The sequence below is a fragment of the Zea mays genome, chromosome 2 (genome assembly GCF_902167145.1).
Source record: "Zea mays cultivar B73 chromosome 2, Zm-B73-REFERENCE-NAM-5.0, whole genome shotgun sequence".
Classification (NCBI taxonomy): Eukaryota; Viridiplantae; Streptophyta; class Magnoliopsida; order Poales; family Poaceae; genus Zea; species Zea mays.
The window spans coordinates 142,076,862-142,089,798 of record NC_050097.1 but is presented as its reverse complement, the minus strand read 5'-3'; the positions used below and the strand labels follow the sequence as shown (position 1 = coordinate 142,089,798).

The following is a 12,937-nucleotide window of genomic DNA, read 5'->3' as shown; positions in this document are numbered from 1 at the left end:
GTTGTTGTGGTGGTGCATGGCAATGTGTCAGGTATTATTTTTAGTTGTGCTCTAGGGTTCGCTAGATGTTGTTTGGGTTGAAAAGTTCTTAGTTGCATTAGTCGTTAGTTAGATATCTTCTATAGTTTAGTGAGTGGTTAATAGGGGGTAGTTGAGCTGTTAGTCAGACCATTTCTACGAAGTTAAATTAAGTGGTAGCCTAGAACTATTAATTATTTGGTCATTATTGGTAGTGTTTGGTTCCAGAGACTATTTGGATGGAGCGACTCTATTCCAGATGGATAGAACACCTCTGTTCTGTGTTTAGTAGTCTGAACGTAGCCACTCTGTTTTTGTTTGGTTCCAAGTGAAGCACAGAAGCAGTATGAAGCGACTTCATTCTATGCTTGGTTATAGAGTGAAGCGGAATAGATGATGCTAGAACAAGGAGAGGGGCGTTAGATTACGAGCGCACATGTTCGATCGTCTTTGAGAGCCCATAGATGCATAATGGAGAAATATTTCACTTTTGTAGCGACTCACTTCCATCTAGAATCAAACCAAACATGCTATATGCTATAACGGAGCGACTCAGTTCTACCTAACTCTACAACTAAACTATACCAAAGTTACCTAAAATTAGGGCTGGACAAAATACTTGTGGCTCGTGAGCTCGCTCGACTTGTACTCAATTTGAGTCGACTCGACTCGACTCGTTTTAATTTTGTCACGAGCTGAGCTAACATCTTAGCTCGGTTCGTTAACGAGCCAGCTCGTTAGCTCGAATGAGTTAGCATTTATCAGCAAAACAAAAGCCTATACTATGTTAATTTAAGGTTTAAATGATGTGATATATGAAATTACGAGTATTATTAGTCTTTTCTAGTGTTAAATTAATATGAAATAAACTAGCAATTGATTATATTGTTATATATATATATATATAATTTTTTATTGTGGCTCGCGAGCTAAACGAGCCAGCTCGAGCTCGCAAACGCGTCGAGCCGAGCTGGTTATCCTATTCGTTAACTTAACGAGTCGAGCCGAGCCAACTCGAGCTCAGTCGAGCCGAGCCAAGCCGAGCCGAGGTGACTCGATATCCACCCCTACCTAAAATGAGTAGACCACCCTGCCAACTAGGTGTTTTTCTATTTTTTATTAAAAACTTTTGCAATACTTAGGCCATTCTCAATGGCAGTTTCATACATTAATTAGTATGCCACATAGGATTTGATGACATGACACTATATTTATTAAAAAAAGGTGAAAATAGTTTCGTCATGAAACTCCGGAGCTCGTTTTTAAGGTATTGGAAAGCATGCGAAACCACTATTAAGAACAATTTATTTCATCTCTATCTATTTTATCTATTATTATTGGTTATTTAAATACAATATTTAAGTCACGAACCACTTTATTGAAAAAACATAATTTATTTTTTGTTTTATCTTACTTTTATTGACGTGGTAATATTGCACTAGCACCATGAATGGCTCTAAAAAAACAAAACTAGGGGCCGGTGTAGGTAAGCAGCCTACACACGCCGGTGGCTAGTGGCTACTCGCCAGGTATAGTTAACAGGGCCAGGTCCCCACATGCTAGCGAAGTACAGCCCCCTCCTTATCTCCTAGGCTCCAAGCCCAGGCGCCCTTATCCTAACCGCTCGCCGCACTCGGTCTACGAACGACCCCGAGATCCAGCGCAACGGACGGCTCTCCGAGCAGCCGCACGAGAAACCGGGTCCAGGGGGCAGGGCCTGGAGGATAACCTCGCCACGCCAGCACGCCACGCGGCCAGGCCCAGTGTGCGAGGACGAGGACGACGCGGGCGCACGCAGCAGCAAGCTCTGACCCTGAAAGCTGAAACCGCTCCACGCCCTCCCCCTCCGCGCAGAGCCAGCCAAGCCAACCAGCCAGTCAGAAGAGGAACCGGGGAGCGGCAGCTGCAGCGGCCGAGGGCGGAGCACGCGAGGTGAGATTCTTTTCTCCATCCCCTACCCTCCCTCCCTTCCTCCTCCGCTCCGTCTCGATTCTACGCGGCTTCATGGATTCGGGGGCCGGCCGGCGCGGCGGCGGTCCTCTCGCTGGGTGGAGGCTCTGAGGTCGGGGGAGGCGCGGGGTTGACCGGGCTGTTGGGCGCGGCGTGGGGACACGGGTGGTCGTCGCCTCCAGTCCCATTCGCGGCGTCGTTGTCACAGGCGCGGTTGGGGCTCAGGGCGATGCGGTTTTCTACCCCTTTTCCCGAAGGGATTTGGGGGGGCTTTAGGGGCCGCGGCCGGCAGCGTTTCTGGCTCTGCTGTGATGGGCGCGTCGCGGCAGAGTTCGATTTCGTGTTATTCAAATCGTGTGTTTACAACTGTGATTTATTACCTGCCCATTTTTTTGGGTGGGGTGGCGTGAGGGGTAGGATACAATTGGAAATTTGTCAGGGTCGAGGTTCATTTCACTCTGTTTTACACCGTCAGTCACTGCACCGTTTGATACTGTGATGACCCTTGGCCTGGGCGGCGATTCGCCGAGACGTGAGACTCTCCAGGGATCGCCGACGAGACACAGATAAGTTTGTTCAGGAGTCTGTTTTCCTATTCATTTCATATCTCCCTCTGAACAACTCATTACAGTATTTATAGATGCTCAACCTCACCTGCTAAACCGGCTAATACTCTGGCTAATCCACTTATTACAGCCCAGTATGGCGACAATACGGCCTTATAATAGCCCAAGCAACTATTACAGGCTCAATCACTTAGAACATCACAGATTACAGACTAATACCTCATACCTGCTACGAGGATCCTCCATACTCGCTCTAGGCATCATCTTGGGCCATCACATAATCACATCTCCCCCGGGGCCAAAAGACGCTTGTCCCCAAGTGTTTGCTGCTGGAAACCTTGCGGTCTTGCCTTCACCACTGCATAGTCCTCCCAAATAGCAGCTTCAGATGGCAGTCCCGTCCATTCCACCAGCACCTGGACAATAGCATGATTGCCTTTACGCACCATCCGCCGATTCAGTATCTGTTCAGGTTCAATGCCCTCTTGAGACATGTCAACTAGCTTAGGTAGTTCAGTGAAAACCGGAGAATAGCATGGATGAAGCGGCTTCAACTGAGACACGTGAAACACCGGATGACTTGAGCATCAGCAGGTAACTCCAATTTATTTGCAACTGCCCCAATTTTAGCTGCAACCTTGAAAGGCCCAAAGAATTTGAATGCCAACTTGGGACAAGGCCGATTCACCACTGTCTTCTGTGCATATGGTTGCAGTTTTAGCAAAACAAAACCACCCACTTGAAACTCCCTAGGAGTTCTGCCTTTGTTAGCGTATTGCTTCATACACAACTATGCCCGAGCCAACTGTTCCTTCAGCATTACAGAAAAAGTATTTCTTTCTGTGACCCAATCAGTGACATCCTGATCCTCAATGGCAATGAGCCTTGGAAGTGCCAGCATAGGGGCATCATATCCATATAACACTCTGAATGGTGTACACCCCAATACACCATGATAAGTAGTGTTATACCAGTACTCTGCCAGAGCCAACCAACTCTTCCACTTGCTGGGCTGAGAGTTCACAGCACACCCGAGATACATTTCCAGACATTGGTTCACACGTTCACTTTGTCCATCAGTCTGGGGATGATAAGCTGTAGACAACAACAACTTGACCTCCATGGGCTGAAACAGATTCTTCCAAAAACTGCTAGTAAACACCTTGTCCCTGTCAGATACTAGAGACTTGGGCACCCCATGCAACTTAACCACATTATCCAGAAATACTTGAGCAACACCCCTATCAGTAAAAGAATGTTTCAATGTTAAGAAATGACTATATTTCGAAAATCTGTCAACCACCACCAAATTGTATCAAAACCTTCTGATTTAGGCAAGCCTTCTATGAAATCCATAGTCACATCTTCCCACACACCTTGAGGCACAGGCAGGGGTTGCAATAACCCTGCTGGATGAGTTCTCTCACACTTAGCCTTTTGACAAGTAACACACTGATGTACAAACTGAATCACATCAGCTTTTAACCCTTTCCAATAGAACACTTTATTCACACGCTGATATGTGGCTTGTATTCCAGAGTGTCCACCTATTGCACTATCATGCAAAGCTGCAATCAGCTTAGTTCTTAAAGCTGAGTTAGCACCAATCCAAATACGACCCACCTTTCGAATAATACCCTGATGCAATGAAAACCCATGTTCATCAGGACTTCGAACCAGCAACTGAGCTATCATCTGTTGGGCCTCTTTAACATAAGAATTTAACACCTCCTGCACCCAAACTGGCTGCACTTCTGAGATAGCAGCTAACTCCAACATTGAATCCCTCCTTGACAGAGCATCAGCAACTACATTCTCTGACCCCTTCTTATACACAATTTAAAATTGTAACCCCATTAACTTGGCCATGGCTTTCTTTTGAAGATCTGATTGTAGCTGCTGGTCTCCCAAAAATGTAAAAGACTTGTGATCTGTCTTAATCACGAAAGCACCTCTCTGCAAATACTGCCTCCTTATCTACTGCCATAATCAAGGCCAGGAACTCCTCATAATAGAAAGGTGTTTGTTCTTCTCTCCCAGAGCCTTGCTGATGAAAGCTAGTGGCCTGCCTTGCTGCATCAACATGGCCCCCAACCCCACATCTGATGCATTTGTTTCAACTGTGAAAGGCAAATCAAACCTGGGAAGAGCAAGAACTGGAGTAGAAGCCATAGCCTGCTTCAGTTTTTGGAAGGCAACCTGGGCCTCTTCAGACCACTGAAACACTTGCTGTTTCTGCAACAGAGTCTAGTAAGGGGTCTGGCCAAGGTTCCATAACCACTCACAAATTTCCTATAATAGCCTGTTAGATCAAGGAACCCCCTCAGCTCTGTCACATTCTTAGGTCGTGGCCAGGTAAACTTGGCTTCAGTTTTATTAGGATCTGTTGCCACTCCATCTCTAGAAATCACATGGCCCAAATACTTCAGTTCGTGCTTCACTAAAGAGCATTTCTTCAACTTTAGAAAGAATTGATGCTATCTAAGCTTGGTTAACACCATCCTGATGTGCTGGTAATGAACCTCCAGACTGGGACTATAGATGAGAATGTCCTCCAGGAAAACCATGACAAATCTCCTGAGAAAGCTCTCCAAAACTGAGTTCATAGCACACTAGAAACTAGCTGGAGCATTTGAGTCCAAAAGGCATTACCCTGAATGGTAGTGGCCATGATGTGTCTTAAAAGCAGTCTTATACAGTTATACTCATCCTCCACTCCCATTCTTATTTGATGATAGCCTACTGTCATATCTAGACTAGTAAAATACTGAGCACCAGCTAACTCATCCAAAATTTCATCCACCAGAGGCATAGGGAATCTATTCTTAATAGTCATCCCATTCAACTTCTTGTAGTCTATACAGAACCTCCAACTACCATCCTTCTTCTGCACAAGCAACACTGGTGAAGCAAATGGACTGACGCGAGGGACTATCAAGCCTTGCTACTAGCAGCTCAGAAACTTGCTTCTCAAACTCAGTCTTGTGAGCTGGTGAATATCTCTGTAAGGCCTTGAATTCACTGGAATAGACCCTGGTAATAAAGGAATATGGTGGTCATATGGTTTGATAGGGGGCAAACCAGTAGGCACTGCAAACACATCTTCAAACTCCTTCAGAATCCTCTACAGAACTTCATCAACTTCACCAGCTTCCTTTTCTGAAACCTCCTCCAGCATCACAAAAACCCAAACTTCATCTCCCTTCACCCATTTTCCAACTGCATGTCTGCATCACAGACACCTGTTGTACCTCCTGCATCTGCCTGGCATCTCCTTGCAACCTCACCTTTCTTCTCTGATCAATAAAGGTTAACACCTTATTGATCCAGTCACATTGCATAGGACTATGCTCCTTTAACCAGTCATATCATAAGATCACATCATATACCTCCAGGTCCAACACTCTCATAGCAGTGTTGTACACACATGCCCACCAGATCTCCATATCACTTCCTTTACTCTTTTGTCACTAATCATGATTTCTCCATTAGCCACCTTGAGTCTCACAGCTGAGCAATCTTCAGTAACCAACCCCATCTTTACTATCCTCTGACTAATAAAAGTAGTTGAACTGCCTAAGTCAATCAGCATCATCAACATCTGATCCTGGATCAAGGCTTGGACCCTCATACAACCATCACATTCTGTACCATTAATGGCATTCCAGGACAGTTGGCACAACTCCTGTACACACTTCTCCTCATGCTCCAACTTTTGCAACACCTCATCAGTCAACACCAACCCCATATCTTCTACCGTCAGATTATGCAGTTGGGTTACCACTCTCTTTGGACACTTCACTATCAGGCTGGTTCAAATTTGTCTCCACAAATAAAACACAACCCATTCACCCTTCTATAATCTCTTAACTGTCTTTCCTTACTCAACTCAAGATACAAGGCTCCAGTTCTACTGTCACCCCTGCCTCCCATGATCTGAGTCTTGTTCCCCTTCTGATTCTTCATCTTGTTACTCTCAGCTATCTCCTGATACAACTTGGCTAACCTCATAAGCCTTAGCCACAGTCTTAGGCATCTGGGCCATAACTTGAGTTTGGATTTCAGACTTCAACCCCGTCACATAGTGTGTCACAAAGGTATCCAACTCTGAATTATGCAGGGTCGTTGCATACCTGATATCATCAAAGGCTTGAGAATATTCTTCCACTCCATGCTGCTGCTTCATACTAACCAACGTCCCCATGGCTTGAGGATATTCTTCTACACCAAACTTCTCTCTCACAACACGAATAAACTGACCCCAATCAGGCAATCACCTAATCCATAGTTCTTATACACTTGTAGCCACTTAGAAGCATTTCCTTCCATGTGCATGGACGCAGTGTGCGCCCAAATCCATTTGGGTACCTGATACACCGTGAAATAATCCAAACACTTGTCGAACCAAATACTCGGATCATTGCCCTGAAACGTGGGGAAAGACCACTTGGGCAGTGAATTTGATCTGCACTCCCTTCCACCACCCCACGGCTCCCTCCGATCTCTTCCCCGTTCTCCTCCAATATCTCTACCCTGATCATCCCACCGAGGAACTCGACACTCAAGCTCGGGATGATTGTCGTTACCTTCTAGCTCCTTCGTCTGCAACTTCAGCCTCAGTCGAGCCACCGTCTTCTCGGTCTCGTCCATCTGTCGAACCATCATGGCTCGATCTTCATCCGCCTTCTTCTGACCGACCTCCATGGCTTCAAGCTTGTCAGTCAGTCACTCCACCACCATCATCATCCGTGCCCAACGCTCCTCCCCCTTCTGCTCCGCTCCTGCCATCGCTTCTAGAAGAATCTGGGTTTGCACCGATAGCTTCATGGTCGGCGCTGTTGTGCACCCCCTCCAAGGATCGACGACTTTGATACCACCTGTGATGGCCCTTGGCCTCGACGGCGATTCGCCGAGACGTGAGACTCTCCAGGGATCGCTGATGAGACACAGATAAGTTTGTTCAGGATTCTGTTTTCCTATTCATTTCATATCTCCCTCTGAACAACTCATTACAGTACTTATAGATGCTCAACCTCACCTGCTAAGCCGGCTAATACTCTGGCTAATCCACTTATTACAACCCAGTATGGCGACAATACGACCCTATAATAGCTCAAGCAACTATTACAGACTCAATCACTTAGAACATCACAGATTACAGACTAATACCTCATACCTGCTACTAAAAACTCGGCCGGGGAGGGAAATACCGCCCTCCCGGTATTCCGTATAAGAAGAGACCGAAACAATGGTCCCGCCCGAGAAAATCCCCGAACCCTGGCCCCCCATCACTAACGGGCCGGCGTCAACTGTGCACTCTGCAACGGCCCAACCGGAGGGTGGCGCACAGGACATCGCAGCCCGAGAGCGGATGGGGCACTTCGAGGGGTTTTTTTAACCAAGCCTGAAAATTCGCTCCCGATAGGAATCGAACCCAGCCACCCAGGACTTGGAGGTGGTACTCGGAAGTCCTTCACCGCTAGTCTAGAGGCCCTTTCGCTCATACCTGCTACTAGGATCCTCCATACTTGCTCTAGGCATCATCTTGGGCCATCACAGATACATGCGTGTTGTAAGCTGTGTACTTGGTGCTTCAGACATGGCGAAAATGGATCCTTGTCTCTCTCTCTCTATACACACACTTCATATATATGTTTCCTGGATCCATTGCCCATTGGTGCGAGGTTCTGGATACTTGTACCTGTTTCATAAGGGCTTTGCATCTTATCTGATGTGGTGCTCAACCTGTCCTTTGTTGTTCTAGCATTTCAATTTCGGTCGGACATATATGTTGCTCTCAGTACTGTTAGTCTGGAACATCAAAGTAGACTACTGTTTCAGGTTATTATATTACATCAAAATCAAGGCTTTATCTACCAAAGAAAGGAACAATGAAATTTGAACCTTGAGATAGTGTATTGTCTGTATTCTCTTATCTTGTCAATTATGGATGTGGGTTTTTTTTCGAGTCGATGCTGAATTGCTGATTCATACTTTTCCTGTTGAATGATTTAATCACACCAGCATGATTTGCTTCTGCTAATATATGTGGCTTATTGCTTATTTAGATTTACCTTCACCTATTTAGGTTCAAGATTATCCGGTTTAAAGACATCAGAAGAGGCTGCGGTAGTGCCAATATGTACTTTTAGTATTTTAAACTTGATTTACTCGTTTCCTTCGATACATCATCCTACTAAGTGCAACCAGCTCTTAGTGATTCTGTCCTTGTTTAGATATTTATTATGGTTTCCAGGAAAATTCTAAATCTCGGTTGACTCATTCCTACATACAATGTGCCGAATTTTGTAACTTTCTTCTCTTCACTCTTTGTTCATCAAAGAGACATGCATGTTGTTTTGAGCAGTGTCTGTACCTTTCATCTTTAACTTGGTTGTAGGTACGGCTTGATTTCATGGCCTTTTAAGTTTTAACTTGTTTTCGATATGAGTTCTTCCATGTATTATTTCTGCTTGCTCTAGGGCTCTCTTCAAAAATTTACCCGTTAATGGTCCATTTAATATATTGTATTGAGATTTTCAACGACTTTTAGGCATGGATAGATACCAAAGGGTAGAGAAGCCTCGGAATGACACGCCAATCAGCCAGAATGAGATCAGAATCACTACTCAGGGGAGGATGAGGAACTATATCAGCTATGGGATGTCGCTGCTTGAGGTGACGTGCTGTGATTCAATCTGGGCTTTGTTGTCACCTGTCATAAAAACTAAGCATTGATGTTGTCTTATCAGATATATCTATTGTTGGGAAGTGTTTGCAATCTGAAATTATGTGAAGTAGGGATTGTGTTGGGGGGCAACATTTTGTTTTCGGGTGGACACACATTTGTTTTTGTTTGTCAGTAGCCTTTTCTTTCTATGATTGTAGTAAACCATTAAATCTCTCATCTGCTAGTCTATATTGTTTATTTGTACGATGTACATTAGTCAAACGATATTTTTTCGGGCTTAAATGCCTTCATTTAACATTCTCATTTTGTTTGCACATCAATGCACAACTGAAACAGAGTTACCTATCAACTGGAAAGACTGCTATTTGTTTGTTGTAGTCTAGTACATGGTTTGTTGCATTGCCAATACTTTCATCTCCCTTCACAAGTTATTTGCTCTTATGTCCTAGTGCTCTTTTCCTTGCACTATTTCTGATTAGACCTTTCACCTGAATTATGTGAAGCTCAAATTATTTAAGAAATAATAATGCTGATGCCATGTGCATGTGTTGTTTCTTCGCCTTGTTCATTGTTCTTCTGAAACTTTGCACCTGCTTCATTCTAGCATTCACAATATATATAATTGTCAAATGGTAGCTTTACTTCATTCTAGCAATCTTACCACAATTGAAGTGATACAGGTTCCAACTTTTTCTTATTAAGAACTTATTCACTTCCACTTTTACAGGAAAATGGACATGATGAGATTAGTATCAAGGCCATGGGACGGGCCATAAATAAGACAGTTATGGTTGTTGAATTGATCAAGGTTGGTAGTAGTAGCCTCTTCTGCCTTGTAGTGCTGCTATTGGAATTTTTATTAATGTCTCATTTTTTTAATCTGTCACTTCACTGTTCGTCCAGAGAAGGGTTGGAGGTCTTCATCAGAACACTGCTACTGAATCTGTTGATATCACAGACACATGGGAACCTTTGGAAGAAGGCCTTCTCCCGTAAGGACGGATATTCTTATATTCCTTCAAACATGAGATTGAAACACTAACACATTTCTGTACACAGACTAGAGACAACTCGCCATGTGTCGATGATCACTGTGACACTGTCAAAGAACCCTCTGGATACATCATCTCCAGGGTAAGTCAAAAACCTGTCCTCTCGCTACAAACACAGAAGAATTTTACAGTTGATAGCTTTTTCCTTCCCTAATTCGTAAATTGCTGTTCACTGTTTTCAGCTTGCCTGCTCATTATTGGTTATGTTTGATATTGTACTTAGATACCAGCCACCTATCCCAGCTGAAGAGGTGAAACCTGCTTTTGACTATGATCATGAAGGTGACATTCTCAGTTGATCTTCTCTTCCTAACGCTGTGGTCAGGATCATCGCATAACCACCATTATGTTCATTGTTTATTTAGAATCGTATCCCACTGGTCGTGGAAGAGGACGTGGTGGTGGCAGAAGAGGCAGGGGAAGAGGTATGTTCTCTTGTTGTCTATATGAGCAGCAAAGGAAACAGTCATAGTTTACTGGACAGTGTCTCTTATAATTTTGTAGTGCTGACTTGTTGATTTATGGTCACTCCACAGTCCACACCCAGTCCTGTACTTGATACTTATCCCTGCTTTTATGCTCAATATCATAACAGATGCTTTTAGCCACTTGCAACATGTAAAACTAATCAACTGCAGCTGCAGTTTGAGTATCCCATCAATAACCGAAGCCAGCACATATACTTTATTTCCTGAAATCGGTAGTGTTTGAAAAGGAAATGTATTTTTATTAATTTCTGCATTTGAATGTGCACAGGCATGAGCAATGGCCCCCCTCCACCTGCTTATGGTTACAACGAAGAGTGGGAGGAGGAAGGAGATTATTATAACAGAGGGCGCGGGAGAGGGCGGCTACGTGGACGAGGTGGGAGAGGGCGTGGTGGCTACTACGGAGGTGGGAGGCGTGGTGGCTACGGTTATGATTATGGCTATGCCCCCAGAGGCGGGTACTATGAAGAGCAAGACGAATACTATGATGAGCCCGAGGAATATGCTCCTCCCCCTGGCCGCGGTAAGACATACCGACGACCTTACATGTCGATGTGGGTTTTGCATCGCATTTTCCCATCTTCTCATGGCTTGGTGGGGCCTTGCTGGTTTAATTCACAGGACGTGGCAGAGGGAGAAGGGGCGGCATGCCTTGGCGTGGGCGTGGAGGCCGCGGGCCACCGCGCGGTGGCCGAGGGAGCTACTACTAGGCGCGAGAAATGCGACGTGCCGAATGCGTGTGCTTATTAGTTATCTGTTAGCGTTTGCTGCAGTGCTCTTCTATGGAGCTCCGACCCCGGACTGGAATTATCTCGTAGGCCCTTCCAGGTGCTACTCTACTTCAGCTGCTGTCCCTGTGCAACTCGTCCGGGCAAGTTTTGTGGCTCGCTCGTGGTTTTGTAGCTAGGTTAAGCGAGTGAAGTTACACTCGGTAGCGCAGTATTTCCTGCGAGATTGTTTATTCTTCTGTTAATGTACCTACCTTACTATTTCGTTTGGATTATGGATACTGGGTGCATCCGTTTCATGTTTATTCTCCTGGTAATCTGTAGCTTTACCGACAGTGTGTACGCTGATGCCTGCTGCCATACGGGGCAGAAGTTTTTTTTATGCTGCAGAACAGAGCAGCAGGGAAAAAAAGTCACAATACAGATGGGCAAGACGGACGCATGGTGGTGTCTCTCTCACTCGACAGCAGTGGTCATCACCTGCATCTAGAGATGTTAACGGGGAATTCCCGGGATTAAATCCTCAGACCCGTAACCATGAACATAGACCTGCCCCTGAATCCGACCTCCGGTACGAAAATCCTTCCATATCCATCCCCGATCGAGTACTAAATACGCATGGGTATCCATATCTGACTATTCAAAATTTCAGCATATAGATTATGGACATTGGACACAATTCAACATTCATTCTAGCATGCATATTTTGTAGTTTAATCAACATACTCAAAACAAATATTGTCTTCTAGTAGCCACATGTTCATACATCACAAATATGATTAAACAGTAAACAGAAATATCTCTCAGTATATGTTTTATCATTTAAGCAACAATACAATAGCAAGAGTAACAAGCGAGCATCAAGTAATAGGCTTCATGTCGCCCAAACTGATAGCTTGACATCCAAGTCCTTTCGGGCTTCATCATCACAATCTCATATGTCATAATATAAGTCCCTACATTAAAGAGAGGTGTAATTAATTATAGAGCTCGGCTCGGCTACTTGCTACTGCTCTAGCCACTAGCCTGGAATTAGATCATCACGTATAGAAGACAACTTCCCTCGACACCTTCTTGAATCTCTTGCAAGCAGTCCCAAAAACTTTGTTGATTAACCTTAGCACCATCTTCAGAAAAAATAAATTATTAGACTATACATTAACACAGATGATGGAGCCTTACTATTAACAACAAATAGAATCATAAATGAGTTATACAAAATTTCAGAAGTACCTTTGTAATTGTTTCTTATCCAGTCCTGTCAACACATTAAAACCTCCAAAATTTCAGGAGTAAGCCTGCTGCGATGCTCACTAAGAATCCGCCCACTAGTGCTAAAAGCTGACTCTGATGCAACAGTGCTGACCGGAATGCCAATATGTCACGTGCTATCTTTCTAAGTGTAGGATAACGGGTTCCAGCCACCTTCCACCAGTCTAGGATC

At 44.6% G+C, this 12,937-nt stretch overlaps 1 protein-coding gene across 2 annotated transcripts; it reads left to right on the top strand.

The window, feature by feature from the left end:
* Positions 1–1,579: 1,579 nt before the first annotated feature.
* LOC100280198 (Alba DNA/RNA-binding protein) lies at positions 1,580–11,827 on the top strand. 2 transcript variants are annotated; one of them, NM_001153130.1, is given in 10 exon segments: positions 1,868–1,950; positions 8,623–8,663; positions 9,088–9,212; positions 9,953–10,033; positions 10,129–10,217; positions 10,285–10,359; positions 10,501–10,559; positions 10,643–10,702; positions 11,034–11,288; positions 11,387–11,827. In NM_001153130.1, coding segments are annotated over 8 exon segments (831 nt in total). In that variant the 5' UTR covers positions 1,868–1,950; positions 8,623–8,663; positions 9,088–9,089; the 3' UTR covers positions 11,476–11,827.
* Positions 11,828–12,937: the final 1,110 nt, after the last annotated feature.